This window comes from Perna viridis, chromosome 7, assembly GCF_037379345.1.
Source record: "Perna viridis isolate PV_CMFRI_1.1 ecotype Kerala chromosome 7, ASM3737934v1, whole genome shotgun sequence".
In the NCBI taxonomy this organism is placed as follows: Eukaryota; Metazoa; Mollusca; class Bivalvia; order Mytilida; family Mytilidae; genus Perna; species Perna viridis.
Window position 1 is genome coordinate 3,579,137 of NC_142451.1, and position 14,069 is coordinate 3,593,205.

At 33.1% G+C, this 14,069-nt stretch overlaps 1 protein-coding gene across 1 annotated transcript in view; it reads right to left on the reverse strand.

The window, feature by feature from the left end:
- The window catches only part of LOC148610996 (cubilin-like), a 113,996-nt gene that overhangs the window by 57,360 nt on the left and 42,567 nt on the right, over positions 1-14,069 (reverse strand). Inside the window, exons 20-30 of the mRNA XM_088591004.1 lie at positions 12,630-12,786; positions 11,653-11,834; positions 10,523-10,691; positions 9,423-9,648; positions 6,949-7,079; positions 5,742-5,928; positions 5,327-5,493; positions 4,550-4,731; positions 3,465-3,618; positions 2,440-2,621; positions 201-360 (exon numbers count right to left, since the gene is read on the reverse strand). Of these exons, the coding sequence (XP_088447130.1) occupies positions 201-360; positions 2,440-2,621; positions 3,465-3,618; positions 4,550-4,731; positions 5,327-5,493; positions 5,742-5,928; positions 6,949-7,079; positions 9,423-9,648; positions 10,523-10,691; positions 11,653-11,834; positions 12,630-12,786 (1,897 nt within the window). The remainder of the gene's footprint in view (positions 1-200; positions 361-2,439; positions 2,622-3,464; positions 3,619-4,549; positions 4,732-5,326; positions 5,494-5,741; positions 5,929-6,948; positions 7,080-9,422; positions 9,649-10,522; positions 10,692-11,652; positions 11,835-12,629; positions 12,787-14,069) is intronic.

The window sequence follows — 14,069 nt, forward strand, 5'->3', positions numbered from 1 at the left end:
CACCTTCCTGTTTTTAGCATGCAAAGTTATCTACCATTTGCAATCTTCACTAGTAAACCAAGAAAATCTTTATGTTTATACCTCTATAATAAAACGTGGATCTATAACAACCAAGTCAAATGTTTTTAGCAAACTGAACACTGTAATAATTCTTTTAATTAACAGTGCTACAATACCACCACTATTATGTTGATACATACCATTAGTAATATATTCCAATCTGAAGCCATTCCCAGCTAAAGAGTAATCTGACATGAAGTTAATCCACAGCGTTTCTCCGGAAGAAGCTATGGCTGGTGGGATACGTTCTCCACAGTATGTTCCTATCTCATTAGCAGCCATTGTGTCACCATCACGTATCTTACAAGAAATTTCATATTCTTATTACATATAGTGTGAAGATTCTTTAATTCTGGGTACCAGTAATGATGGAATATTAATGCCAGAGTAGTAAGATACTCTAATTCTGGGTACCAATTATGATGGACTAAAGAACCTTGGTGAGCGCACTCACATACCCCAGATGTCCCCATGTTGGATACTCAAGTAAATTTCTTCATAAGAGAAATACATGTAGAAGGACCCCAATATTAAAAAAAAACGAATAAGAGAGTTTTTTAGGCTTTAGACCTTTATCTTCTAACTAACTTCTGTTACTCATAATAGTAGTTTAAAACTCCAGACTGTGATTTCTTTGAGTTTTAGTTCATCCAAAGTAAATATCATTGTAGTGGAACAAAACATACACTTGACCTATAACTTATCATGGTGAATTTATATACCAAAAAATCATGTAATAATCTGCAAGCTTTTAGAAAAAAAAGTCGGAAAAACGGTCATTTCTGTGAATTTAGCTAAGTTCAAAGCCTGTAATTTCAGTAAAAATCATTAGAGCAGAACCAACTACAGCCTTGTCCTGTAATTAATCATGGTGAATTCAAATACTAAAATTCTTTTTATTATTTCTGTGAATTTTGTTAAGTTCACTGAGGCCCGTAATTTCGGTAAAAATCATTGGAGCGGAACAAAAGTTATACTTGACCTGTAACTTATCATGGTGAACTTATGTACCACAAATCATGTCAACATCTGCAAGCATTTAGACAAAAAGTCTGGAAAACTGAAGATGGACTGACGGACTGACGGACAGACAGATCAAAAACATTATATCCATCGCAACTTCGTTACGTGGGGTATAAATATTATTGCCAGAGTAATTAGATACTTTAATTCTGGGTACCAATAATGATGGAATATCATTGCCTGAGTAGTTAGCAAAGTTTCATTGATTTTGAATTTTTTCGAAGTTTTACTTATTATAGGGTCATGGTCTCATGGAAAATATCACATTACAAGATAATATTAGTGACATATTACATCTGTAAGATTTTCTTAATGGCCTGAAATAATGGTTCATTTTAGCAACCAACAAAGAATAATTGAACAATGTACAGTTAAAACATCATACAATGAACATTTGATAAAATAATCAAATTTTAAAATTCATTACAGAAATATGCAACCAAAATAAGACAGAAATATGACATTTCAAACAAGATGTTGCATGCTATGTAGTGCTTAGAATACTCAACCATTTATGTAAAAGGGATGGACATCAGGTACAAGTCATCATGCAAAAGCAATACATCAAATTTCTAAGGATTTCCTCCAATGGAAGCTGATTTATATTGAAAATTTCAAATATCCACAACCTGAAAAATTAATAGGTCCTATGGTAACAATCGAAACTCACTCGCCATTTCCACTACACTAAAAAATAACTTCAGATGTAAAAAGGAAAATATCTTCATAGAAAATTTTAGTCATACGCATATCAAAATAGCTCTATCCACCAGGTGGTGCTAAAAAAATTAGTTAGATATCACTAGAAATATAGAAAAAAAATAACTCTTTCAAGAATTTGAATGCAAATCAAGGAGCTAAGAAAAAAATAAAGGTAAAAAATTCAACCAGTTTAACTATAATTTTAGATTTGCATTGTTCAAATTTTTTAGCCTATAAGGTTTTTCTTTAGTGTAACGTGAAAGGCTAAGGAGTTCCAATTGAAACTGGAAATAGATGAGCAACAAACCTTGAAAGTGGACACATGGTACAACGAACCTTGAAAGTGGACACGTAGTACAAGATACTATGCAAATGCAATTAACAAGCTGAGAATTTTGTAACGAAAATGTCCATTACATACCACCTAAAAAATTACTAAATCAATTGGTAGACAGGAAGTACAAGAGCCAGTAACCTGGAAAGGAGAGAGAAGGTACAAGCCATCATACAAAAGCAATATAGCAAATATCTAAGCATTCCCTCAGAGATATCTGCTACAGAAAAGTATAGACCAGGTGATTACAATACAGTACTCAAGCACTCTAATAAGTGAGTATATAGATAATTTGTACCTATAAATAATAATATTATTACCTGTAAGAAGTCATATTGACAAGTACTGTGTGACTCAACATCAAAGTGTGAGAATGAAGCATTGATCGTGTTTCCCATTGTTGTTTGTATGATCCAAGTACAGTTCCTATTGTTATAGTACGGGTCAGGAAAGTTGGGACTTTCTATCACTCCACTCCAAGATGTCAATCTCAAATTACAATCTGTAACAGAAAAAAAAACAAGAGGCTTCCAGGAGCCTGAATCGCTCACCTTGTTGAATTTTGGCTTTCAAAGGCAATAAATTTAACAAGAAGTCGTGCAACAATTTTGACTCAAGAAGTCTTTGGTAAGACTTATCATAAGGATCATTTCAACAATTGAAAATTTCTTTTAATCTATCATAGTTTTACAGGTATTGAATGAAAACTGTAAAAAAAAAAAATGTCATTTTTCCCCTTTCAAGGGCAATAACTTTTACAAGGAGTCGTCTATGGCAATAACTCAAACATGGCTTAACGAATTAAAACAAAAGTTTTATCCAGAATTTAGCTAAACCTCACAGTATTGGAAATATATGCGAAAAACTACTGTCTGACCCCTATGTTCTATTTTTAGTAATGGCTGCTATGTTTTCCGACAGATCAAAAATTCCAAAATCAGTTCTATGCAGGATACCCCAAAGAACATTCACACGAAGTTTAGTTCCAATTGGTCAAGTAGTGTCAGAAGAGAAGAATTTTGAAAAATTGTTAACGACAAGGGACAACGACGGATGCAAATTGATGGCAATAGATCAGATGGCCATCGGGCAGGTTGAGCTAAAAATCAGGAACACTAACTCTTGTATAATAACACAACCATCATTCAAGAATAACTCTGTGAATATTTCCCTGAAAACAACATGAGATGAGTGGCAGAAATAGCTTTTAAAATGTGATTCTAAAATGGAAACCTTAACTTACTCGTTGTGGTATATGAAAACCTCATTTACTGAACTACACTGACTTACTTGAGAAGTAAGTAGCGTAGAAATCTCTTCCATTCACTGACATACATAGACTTACTTGTGAAGTAAGTAGCATGGAAACCTCTTCCATTCACTGAACTATCTGTTCTATATTTGATCCACAATTTATTGGTTGATGAGGTTACAGGGTCAGGTGTCTGGGACCCACAGTAAAGGGCTAATTTTTTACCTCGAGGTCCATTTTCTCTAACCTAAAAAACAACAATAACAATGACTGATAAAACAACCCAAACAACCAGAATACACATGTCTGCAAAACTAAACAACCCAAACAACCAGAATACACGTGTCTGCAAAACTAAACATCCAAAACAATTAAGTTTGGTCATCAGCAACTTTACCATTGTTCCTTCTAACGTAATACTAAAATAATATTGGCAAGTTCCCATGACAGTGTTATCTACTGTGACATTACCTATAAACAGATGATATAAAGTTTTGAATGTCTCCACAGAACATCACATTCAAAACTGTGGATATTTTGTATTTATCTAGATTTGCAAGTATCTGCAAATATCCATATTGCTTCTTGCAACACTACATATGATGCCTGACCTTACTATTATGTTACAAAAAAATCCATGGAACAATTAAGTACGAGTTATGCTTTATTCAAGCTTTAAGATATAAAATCCCTAAGTACATTAAACCCTAATGTTGGATTATATCCCATTTGCAATCATCTTAAAATTATTATCCTGCTTTATACAAGACTACCTTACAAAGTACATGAACAGACAAATGATTCCTATAGAACCCAAAACTTACTTTGCAGGTAATAAACACATTTTCTCTATAATTTGGTTGTTTTATTTACTTCTTAGAGGGCTAGATACTCGCAATATATAACTACAGATGATGTGATACGAACAAGTGATATTAAAAAGTCACTGATGCAATTGGTTGTTGTGTGATTGTGTATCATTGGTTGAAAGCCACATTGTGATGTTTCCATTGGTGACATCATAGAGTTTAATAACTTGTGAAAGTCGAATATCACAAAACATCAACACACTTTATTTAACTTGCAAAGAGTAGATATTCTACCAGGAAGTAAATAATATTTTGGTAAACTGTAAAATGATCTAAGATTACAGATTTCTCAATTTCTAATGAGTATACCTCAACATAATCATATTCACATCTATGGTTATCTTCCAAGAAGAAGTCCACAAATACCAGAGTAACAGCACTTCCCCGAGAAACAGTTATTGTCCAGAAACATTCAGCATTGTGAGTGTAGGGATGGGGGTAGTTAGGGGAGACAAATCCTCCTGTAGGAGATGTCAAATCAGCCCCACAACCTGAAAGAAATAAGAAGTCATTACAAACTAAATTTTAGTGGATTTCTTGAGATTACCATTGAGAATTGTTGTTTGTGGTTTGACAGCCATACAAAAGTTTTTAACTAGAAAAGTTTACCACAGAGATCCCTACATACTAAATTTTCAAAATGGAAAAGACCACTCATTACAGTACACACAAAATACACTAATCACACTTGTGTATTTCATGATCAACATTGTGTAAATTTCAAAAGATTTTGTTCACCAGTTCTTTAAAAATCATCTTAATACCTTAATTATTATTCAAGTGGTTTTCATTGTTCAGTGAAACTATAATGAGGTAGAGAAGAATGAAAGGGTGAAAAAAAACTGAACTCAGCCAATGTATCAATAGATATCCATAACTCACTGAATGGTTGCATAAAATCCATAACTATGGGAGAATGGGAGACATATAACCCTTTCAGTTATACTTACAGAGTAATTCATTTGAAAATGCTCATGCTTAAGTATAGTTTTTGTGATATAACAATAGTATTTACACCTTGGCCAAATCACAAACTAAAACAGTTCACTATTGATAACATTCTATTGCTGATGACCTTATATTAACCTGAAGCAGTTGAGTCATAGTAAATTCTGAATCCTTTAGCAGAAGCAGACCCATCAGTGACAAACTTAAGGAATATCCTGTTGCTATCTGATACGATTGTTGGAGGTACTGTTGTACCACAATATGGTTGTGATCCTATCAGGGGGGATGACTGGAAACCACCATTTCTATAAATAATAAGAATGTCTGATTTAATACAAAATTCTTTTAAGTCCAATCTAAGGTCTCTTAGAAATACAAAGATGTTACTACCACAGAATTTGTTAAAAAAAATCCAAAAAAATTTTTCTTAATATACCCTATTCTGGAAAACATTTCAGAGAACATCATGTAATTGAAAAGCTAAACATTCAGCATCATTTTTTACCACAGATTTTTTTTATATAGTTCTAAACATAATCAAAATCTAATTGACCTTATTTCTAAATAGTCGTATGAACATGACCGATGATTCTCTAGTTCAAAGGATGTGATATTGAGCAGGATCTGGTTACCATCTCTGGCTATAATGGTCCATATACACTCCCTATTGTGAGGGTAGTTATTGGGGTAGTTAGGACTGGTTATAATTCCTGTTGAGTCAGTTAGAGTATCTCCACACACTGGAAAAGTAAGAATCAGCTGTATAACAATGTATGTACATGTTACAAAACTTCCACATTTTTCATCTCAAAGGAGGATTATGTAAATTAATAAGAGTACAAATAAGCTAGCAAATTTTTTTTCAAAAAGATGGCCCAGTTATTTAGCATTAGGTTTAATTAAATGACATTACACAGCAACATTTAAGATATATTTAAAGCAGCTACAGTTACCAAAAGTTGGACCAATTGACTATAATGAACAGATATAATGAGTAACTATAGTGAACAGATGTAATGAGTAACTATAGTGAACAGATGTAATGAGTAACTATAGTGAACAGATGTAATGAGTAACTTTAGTGAACAGATGTAATGAGTAACTATAATGAACAGATATAATGAGTAATATAGTGAACAGATGTAATGAGTAACTATAGTGAACAGATGTAATGAGTAACTATAGTGAACAGATGTAATGAGTAACTATAATGAACAGATATAATGAGTAACTATAGTGAACAGATGTAATGAGTAACTTTAGTGAACAGATATAATGAGTAACTATAGTGAACAGATGTATTGAGTAACTTTAGTGAACAGATGTAATGAGTAACTATAGTGAACAGATGTATTGAGTAACTTTAGTGAACAGATGTAATGAGTAACTATAGTGAACAGATGTAATGAGTAACTATAGTGAACAGATGTAATAAGTAACTTTAGTGAACAGATGTAATGAGTACCTATAATGAACAGATATAATGAGTAACTATAGTGAACAGATGTAATGAGTAACTATAGTGAACAGATGTAATGAGTAACTATAGTGAACAGATGTAATGAGTAACTATAGTGAACAGATGTAATGAGTAACTATAGTGAACAGATGTAATGAGTAACTATAGTGAACAGATGTATTGAGTAACTTTAGTGAACAGATGTAATGAATAACTTTAGTGAACAGATGTAATGAGTTACTATAATGAACAAATGATACATCCATAGAACTGTTTTTTTGTTAGAGTTACTGATACTTACAAGTTGATGCATTAAGGGCAACATAAGAAATGTGGAATCCTTCATGAGCTATACTACTGTCTGATACAAATCTTACTGTCATGTAGTTGTTTGTAGAGGTTACAACAGGAGGAACCACAGATCCACATTTTCTGTAATTAAAGATAAAAATAACAAATTTTGTTTATCACCTTACTTATGGAGGTACTTCATTCTGCATTTGAAAAGAGTAAGTTTGTGGTGATTCATTTTGCAATTATACGTATAATTAATTAAAAGAATTTGGAAAATGTCAGGTAGATCATACCAAATACATGAAGCATTTTTGTTATGTCATCTTGCAAAATCATACAGAAGTATGTATTTTCAATAAGCAAGTCTGGCTTGAAGTAATGAAGAAAAGTTAACATATAAACTTTTTTTTATTTATCTTTTTCAATTTTAACATCAAACAATGAATATGAAAATAGCAAATGTTTATTATATAGATAGCAATGTTTTATCGAATGTTCCCAGTAATAAATTTCAATAATTCACACTTCAAAATAAATTAGGTAATTTCACTCTCGCACTTTCTCCCGTCAAAACATCACATTTTTTATATCAATCCGCCAATCACAGAATTTAAAATTCATATGAAAATATCGAAAAATTATGAAGAAAATCAATATAATAAATGGGATAATCAATTGGTTATCATGAATAACCAAAATATGATCACTCGTGCCAAGAATGCTTAAGGATTTAACTCGTGTTCCACGCACCAGTTAAATCCAGGCGTTCTTCGGCAATCATGATAATATGTTGGTTATTCACTCTATTCAATTATTTATCCTATTATTTTTTTTTAAATAAAGCCTCCTTCATGGGGGAAATAATTGGCAGGAAAAGTAATGGAAATTTAAGGCTTTTTTTATATTACAAGAAAAAAGTTTGAAGACCCCAAATTTTCTTTTTTAATTACCAAAGTATATTAAATAAGTGTTTTTTATACAAATTTTTCAAAAATTTTATACATGTACCAGTTTTCAAATTGTTTGCAAATTAGTGAAAATTTCCTACAAACTGTAAAAAATTGTTTATATTAAGGCTAAAATATCTCAAAATCAATTTTGGTGACAAGATTTTTATATTAAACTTTTACAGTACCTTCATTTAAGGCCATCTTTGAGAATAATGAGGAGAACCTATATACAAAATATATATTAGGTATGATCTACAATAATCTCAAACACTAATTTGTCTGAAAATAAATCATTCTTGAATACAAGAATAAATTGATGGGAGGTAGACATAAAAACTTCAATACAAAAAGTTTGTTACCAAATCTTAAAGTTAAAAGAAATCTGTAATGGGTGAGTCAAGAAAAGTAACTCAAAAACCAAAAAACCTCAAAGTAAAAAAACACCTATGTCTTAAAATACTCATTACATCAGTAAATAGTATTTATATGTTGAAAGGGAGGTAACTAATCTATCCCTTTTTTTCAAACAGTCCATGAACAGAACAAATATTTAACACTAGGTTTATGAATTCTTCATACTGCAAAGGAAGTGCCTGATTCAAAAGTATGCATTGAGAACCTCTTCAATATTGTACTATGTTGTTTCTTTACTTACCTCAATAAGCTAGTGTCAGGGGTAGCAGTAGAATTGTTTCTCTTGTTGTACGATGTTGTTTCTTTACTTACCTCCCTAAGCTACTGTCCAGGGTAGCAGTAGAATTGTTTCTCTTGTTGTACGATGTTGTTTCTTTACTTACCTCCCTAAGTTAGTGTCCGGGGTAGCAGTAGAATTGTTTCTCTTGTTGTACGATGTTGTTTCTTTACTCACCTCCCTAAGCTAGTGTCAGGGGTAGCAGTAGAATTGTTTCTTTTGTTGTACAATGTTGTTTCTTTACTCACCTCCCTAAGCTACTGTCGGGGGTAGCAGTAGAATTGTTTCTCTTGTTGTACGATGTTGTTCCTTTACTCACCTCCCTAAGCTAGTGTCAGGGGTAGCAGTAGAATTGTTTCTTTTGTTGTACAATGTTGTTTCTTTACTCACCTCCCTAAGCTACTGTCGGGGGTAGCAGTAGAATTGTTTCTCTTGTTGTACGATGTTGTTTCTTTACTTACCTCAATAAGCACCTCCCTAAGCTAGTGTCAGGGGTAGCAGTAGAATTGTTTCTCTTGTTGTACGACGTTGTTTCTTTACTCACCTCCCTAAGCTACTGTCGGGGGTAGCAGTAGCATTGCTTCTCTTGTTGTACGATGTTGTTTCTTTACTTACCTCAATAAGCACCTCCCTAAGCTAGTGTCAGGGGTAGCAGTAGAGTTGTTTCTCTTATTGTACTATGTCGTTTCTTTACTTACCTATCTAAGCTACTGTCAGGGGTAGCAGTAGAATTGTTTCTCTTGTTGTACAATGTTGTTTCTTTACTCACCTCCCTAAGCTACTGTCAGGGGTAGCAGTAGAATTGTTTCTCTTGTTGTACGATGTTATTTCTTTACTCACCTCCCTAAGCTACTGTCAGGGGTAGCAGTAGAGTTGTCAAACACCTCTACATAATCAAATCTACATGCAACACCACCTTCCAGAGTGAAGGCATTAAATGTCAGCCTTATGACCAATCCAGGGTCAACTCGAATGAACCATGTACAGTTTACACCATGTGGATGAACATTAGGATGACCAGGACTAGTAAAACTTCCTGTTGAATCAGTCAGTGTTCCACCACAGGCTTTACATAGAGAAAAAATAATACTAATTAAAAGTAAGTCTCTGTAAGAATCAGGCAGTGGGTGAAACAAGGTATGAAAAAACACATTTTGAAAGTTAAATTTGACTATGTACACCATCAGAATAAAGAAAAAAAGGCAACTTTCCATATCATTTTGGTAAATTAAATTATAATTTTATTGAAATACACTGAAAATAAACATTTCAAGGGCATATAACTCCATCAAAAACCTAATTTTTCTAACATTCTATTGAAAAATTTCCGAGCAAAGATGAAATAATGGTCTGTTGAAATAGAGAAAGTATCCTTGAGTCTTATTATATTGTCATATTGGCCGGTTTTTGAAATGTTTTTTATTTTTCTTATTTTGCCTGATTTTTAAAAAAACTGACGCTTAATATCTTTTTTTTCAATATAAGTAATAGCCAAACTAATTAAGTTAAGGACTGATTTAATAAGATATTTATGAATAAGCACCTTTGCTTAACATTCCCCCCTTTTTTAGTGTTTAAAATTTCTCAACTTTAAAACAACAGTTGAAAAACAACAAAATAAAATAGTGAGCACCCTACAATGAGGACAAACATTAGCAATAAGTAATTAAAATGTCTCAGTTATGATAAGGCAAGTTGACTGAGGAACATGGGACAGACAGCAGTATACCAGCCATGTATACAAAGTATACTCTGGAAAAGTGGAAATAAAGTGTATTTTCATTTTCTTACTGATGTATGTAAAATACCATTCGTGCATATGTCTCAACAAAAAAGTAGCAGATTTTAAATCTGGAATACAGATTTTTTTTTCATTTTATTTTACAGATCAATACTACTCATGATTAAAATGGAGAAGAAATTATGTAGGAACACCCAACCTGCACTTTCTGCAGCACTGTAACTTGCTTGGAATCCATGATTTTGAACAGATCCATCAGATTTAAATTTAACCCACAACATACTGCCAGTGGATGTAACAGGATCAGGTAAATCACTCTCACAGAATCTGCCAAGTAATTCAGAGTCAGAGCCATAACCATCCCTAATCTGAAAATTAACTCAATATATGCATTTCCTCAGCACCGACAATTTGTTCCTTCATAACAAGAGAAAGAGTAATCAAGGGAACAAAGATTCTAGAGGAAATCAAAAGAATGTAATCCATGGACAAAGACCAGACATTGAAAACAGACATACACAACAAAAAACATAAAATTAAAATAACCAAAATAATACAAAGTAATAAAAGTAAATGAGCAACTTGGACTCTACTAAAAACTGGAAACATGGACCAGGTACCTAACAGAAAAATATTTTTCAACAAATAAGAAACATTTATTTTTGACAAACATAATGCAATAGAGATGATTTTTTTCTGAATTTGGACTCCTTTAACTGACAAAGGAAGAACATGTCAAATCAAATGAATGTTGTGTAAAAAATAAAATGTTCCCTAAAACTGAACAAACAAGGATTAAAGACCGTGTTCAGATTTGACAAGTGGTTGATATACACACATCCAATATGCATTAGGAAGTCAATGCTTGAAATAAAAGGCAGCCCCATCTTGCTCTTTATTTGGTAGCCCTATCCATATACTACTGGAATTAACGTTACAGGTGTTGTATTTATAGATCCTTCTTAGTGCAATTAAGTAGTCCTGATTATCTCTTAATTTACTGCAGAAACTGATATACACATGTAATTGACTAAGGATTAGGACAGGCCTAGATAGAATTATAGCAGTAGGTTCAGAATTAAAAAAATTTTTACTGCATTATCAGCTTTTTTTTTCTATTTTTTTTTAGGTTTACCATATAACAGGTAGTTTTTGTTGGGTGCTAATTTTAATATACATGTATTTAAAACTGTCAAAATAAATTCTGTGAAATATTTACTCTAGCTTTAAGAACTTGTGTCAAAATCTGAAATTAAAATTTTTATACCTTTTTGCTTAAAAAATCAACAAATTTCACACCCACCAAAATTACCCTCTATACAGTTTTACCTCTACATAGTCATAATCACAGCCAGCTCCACCTTCAATATCAAAGGAGTTGAATGTGAGAGTGACTCTGCTGCCCTGGGGTACACTTATCATATAGATGCATTCTTTGTTCTCTGGATAAGGATTAGGGTAGTAGGGAGACTGTATGATTCCTTCCTCTCCTGTAAATGATCCTCCACATCCTGAAAAATATCATGGAGGGTAAAAATATAGGATAGCTATAAAAATTTATTGAGTGGCAGTATGTCATATTTAAACTGTAAATTATGTTAATTCCCTCAGTTAAAATTCCTTCCTCCAAGACTGCTCTTCCTTGGTACCAGCTGATTCTTCCTCAAAGACTGCCCTTCCCTGGTACCAGGTGATTCCTCCTCCCATACAGCCTTACCCTGGTACTGGCTGATTCTTCCTCCAAGACTGCTCTTCCTTGGTACCAGCTGATTCTTCCTCAAAGACTGCCCTTCCCTGGTACCAGGTGATTCCTCCTCCCATAAAGCCTTACCCTGGTACTGGCTGATTCTTCCTCCAAGACTGCTCTTCCTTGGTACCAGCTGATTCTTCCTCCAAGGCTGCCCTTCCCTGGTACCAGGTGATTCCTCCTCCCAGACAGCCTTACCCTGGTACTAGCTGATTCTTCCCCCAGACAGCTTTTCCTTGGTATCAGCTTATTCTTCCTCCAAGACTGCTCTTCTCTGGCACCAGCTGATTTCTCTATCAAAGCAGATTTGTCCTAGTAACCAGTTATCTATTTCATTTTATATTTACTTCCATTTTTTATTTAACTTGAAATCTGAAAAAGTTGCCTTAAATATATTAAAAAATAAGTTTATATATTCTATAACTAGTGTTCTTATAAGCTGTTTTTTTTTAAATTTGAAATCAAGTTTTGGATCAGAATAGGTCATATATTATCCAAATCATTTTATTGCCTTTAATCTAAATTCAAATTAACATGAAAATAGAAAACAATTATTGACCTGTACTATATGTGGCCTGGAAACCTGACCCTGCATTGCTCTCATCAGATCTGAACTCTACATACAAACTGCTTCCAGATGATGTCAGGGCTGCTGGGATATCACTCCCACAATATTGTCCAATCAAATCAGAGTCTTCATCACCTCCATCTCTCACCTGAAAAAAGGAGTTACTGAAATACTACCAGTACTATTTACAATTTTTCAACCAGGTTAATAACCCATTTGAGTACGTGACAGGTAGAGACATGAGAATCATTTTCGAGAGAGAGAAGACCACAGATAAATTTATTGTAGTTCCCATTATATACTGATATACTGTGGTAATAAATATTATATGCATTATATTCTATCAATTCCATGAACATATCAGAAAAAATCACCAGTCTAATAGTGTATACAAACTTGAGGCTATCTTATTTGTTAGTTGAATCTGTCCTGTTATCTAAAAATGACCATCTATCATAATGCCATATGGGCCTCCTTATACATGTATTTGAAAATGACTCTGACCAGTAGGGGGCTGGCCCCCTTGTGCAACTTTCTGGAATGAACAATGGGATGTCCTTTGGTACCTTATAACTCCAAAACCATAAGATATATCTGAAATCTGTTTAAAAACTGCAGGCAGGCATTTCTATTCAGAATATAAAAAAAATTTGAAACCGGACCAAATTTTATTTGGTGTGGCCCCTTTGACCCCATAAGAATCAGATCAACAGTAAACTTTCCCTAACATTTCTAATAACAACCATCTTCCTCCTTTTAGCCCCTTATTAAAGAAAAAAACCTCCAAAAAAACTGAAGGGCCCTCCACCATGTCCCCAGGTATGATTTGTTGAAATTTCAAAAACATCAGATAAGGTTTCACTCAGTTATCATAAATAAACAAAAGTTTACAGATACCAACAATGATGACAAGAATGACAACAGGGTGATACCGTTAAACAGCAAAAAAAAAATGTAAACATAGGTATATTATTCACAAACATAGTTTCCACATTCAAGTTTTAGTCCTTTGTTTAAATTATACAAATTAAATAAGCTAGATACAAAAACTCAATGAAGATAGTCCTGATTCAATCAAGTTTGATGTACATAATAACTCACAAAGCTAGTTTTTCTCTTTACTATAAGTCAAAAGCCAATTAATGCATGAACTCACCTCTGTGCAAAATAGTCAGAAAAAGAAGACATTGATGGAAGTTATTATGGATAAAGACCAGTTAAAATGTTTCTAAAGAATCCCCCCAAGCATATGTTAACAGTTCAAGTAAACACAGAAAAATTACATCAGGCATTGCATTGTTTAGATTTGTAGGTCATTTCTGTTCCTCATCGATACATGTATAGGTAAGCAATGTCAAAGTGTAATTTAAATCTCATGCCTTTCCGACCAAATTAGGCACTGTTCATGTCTTGTAAAATGCCCAAACACTT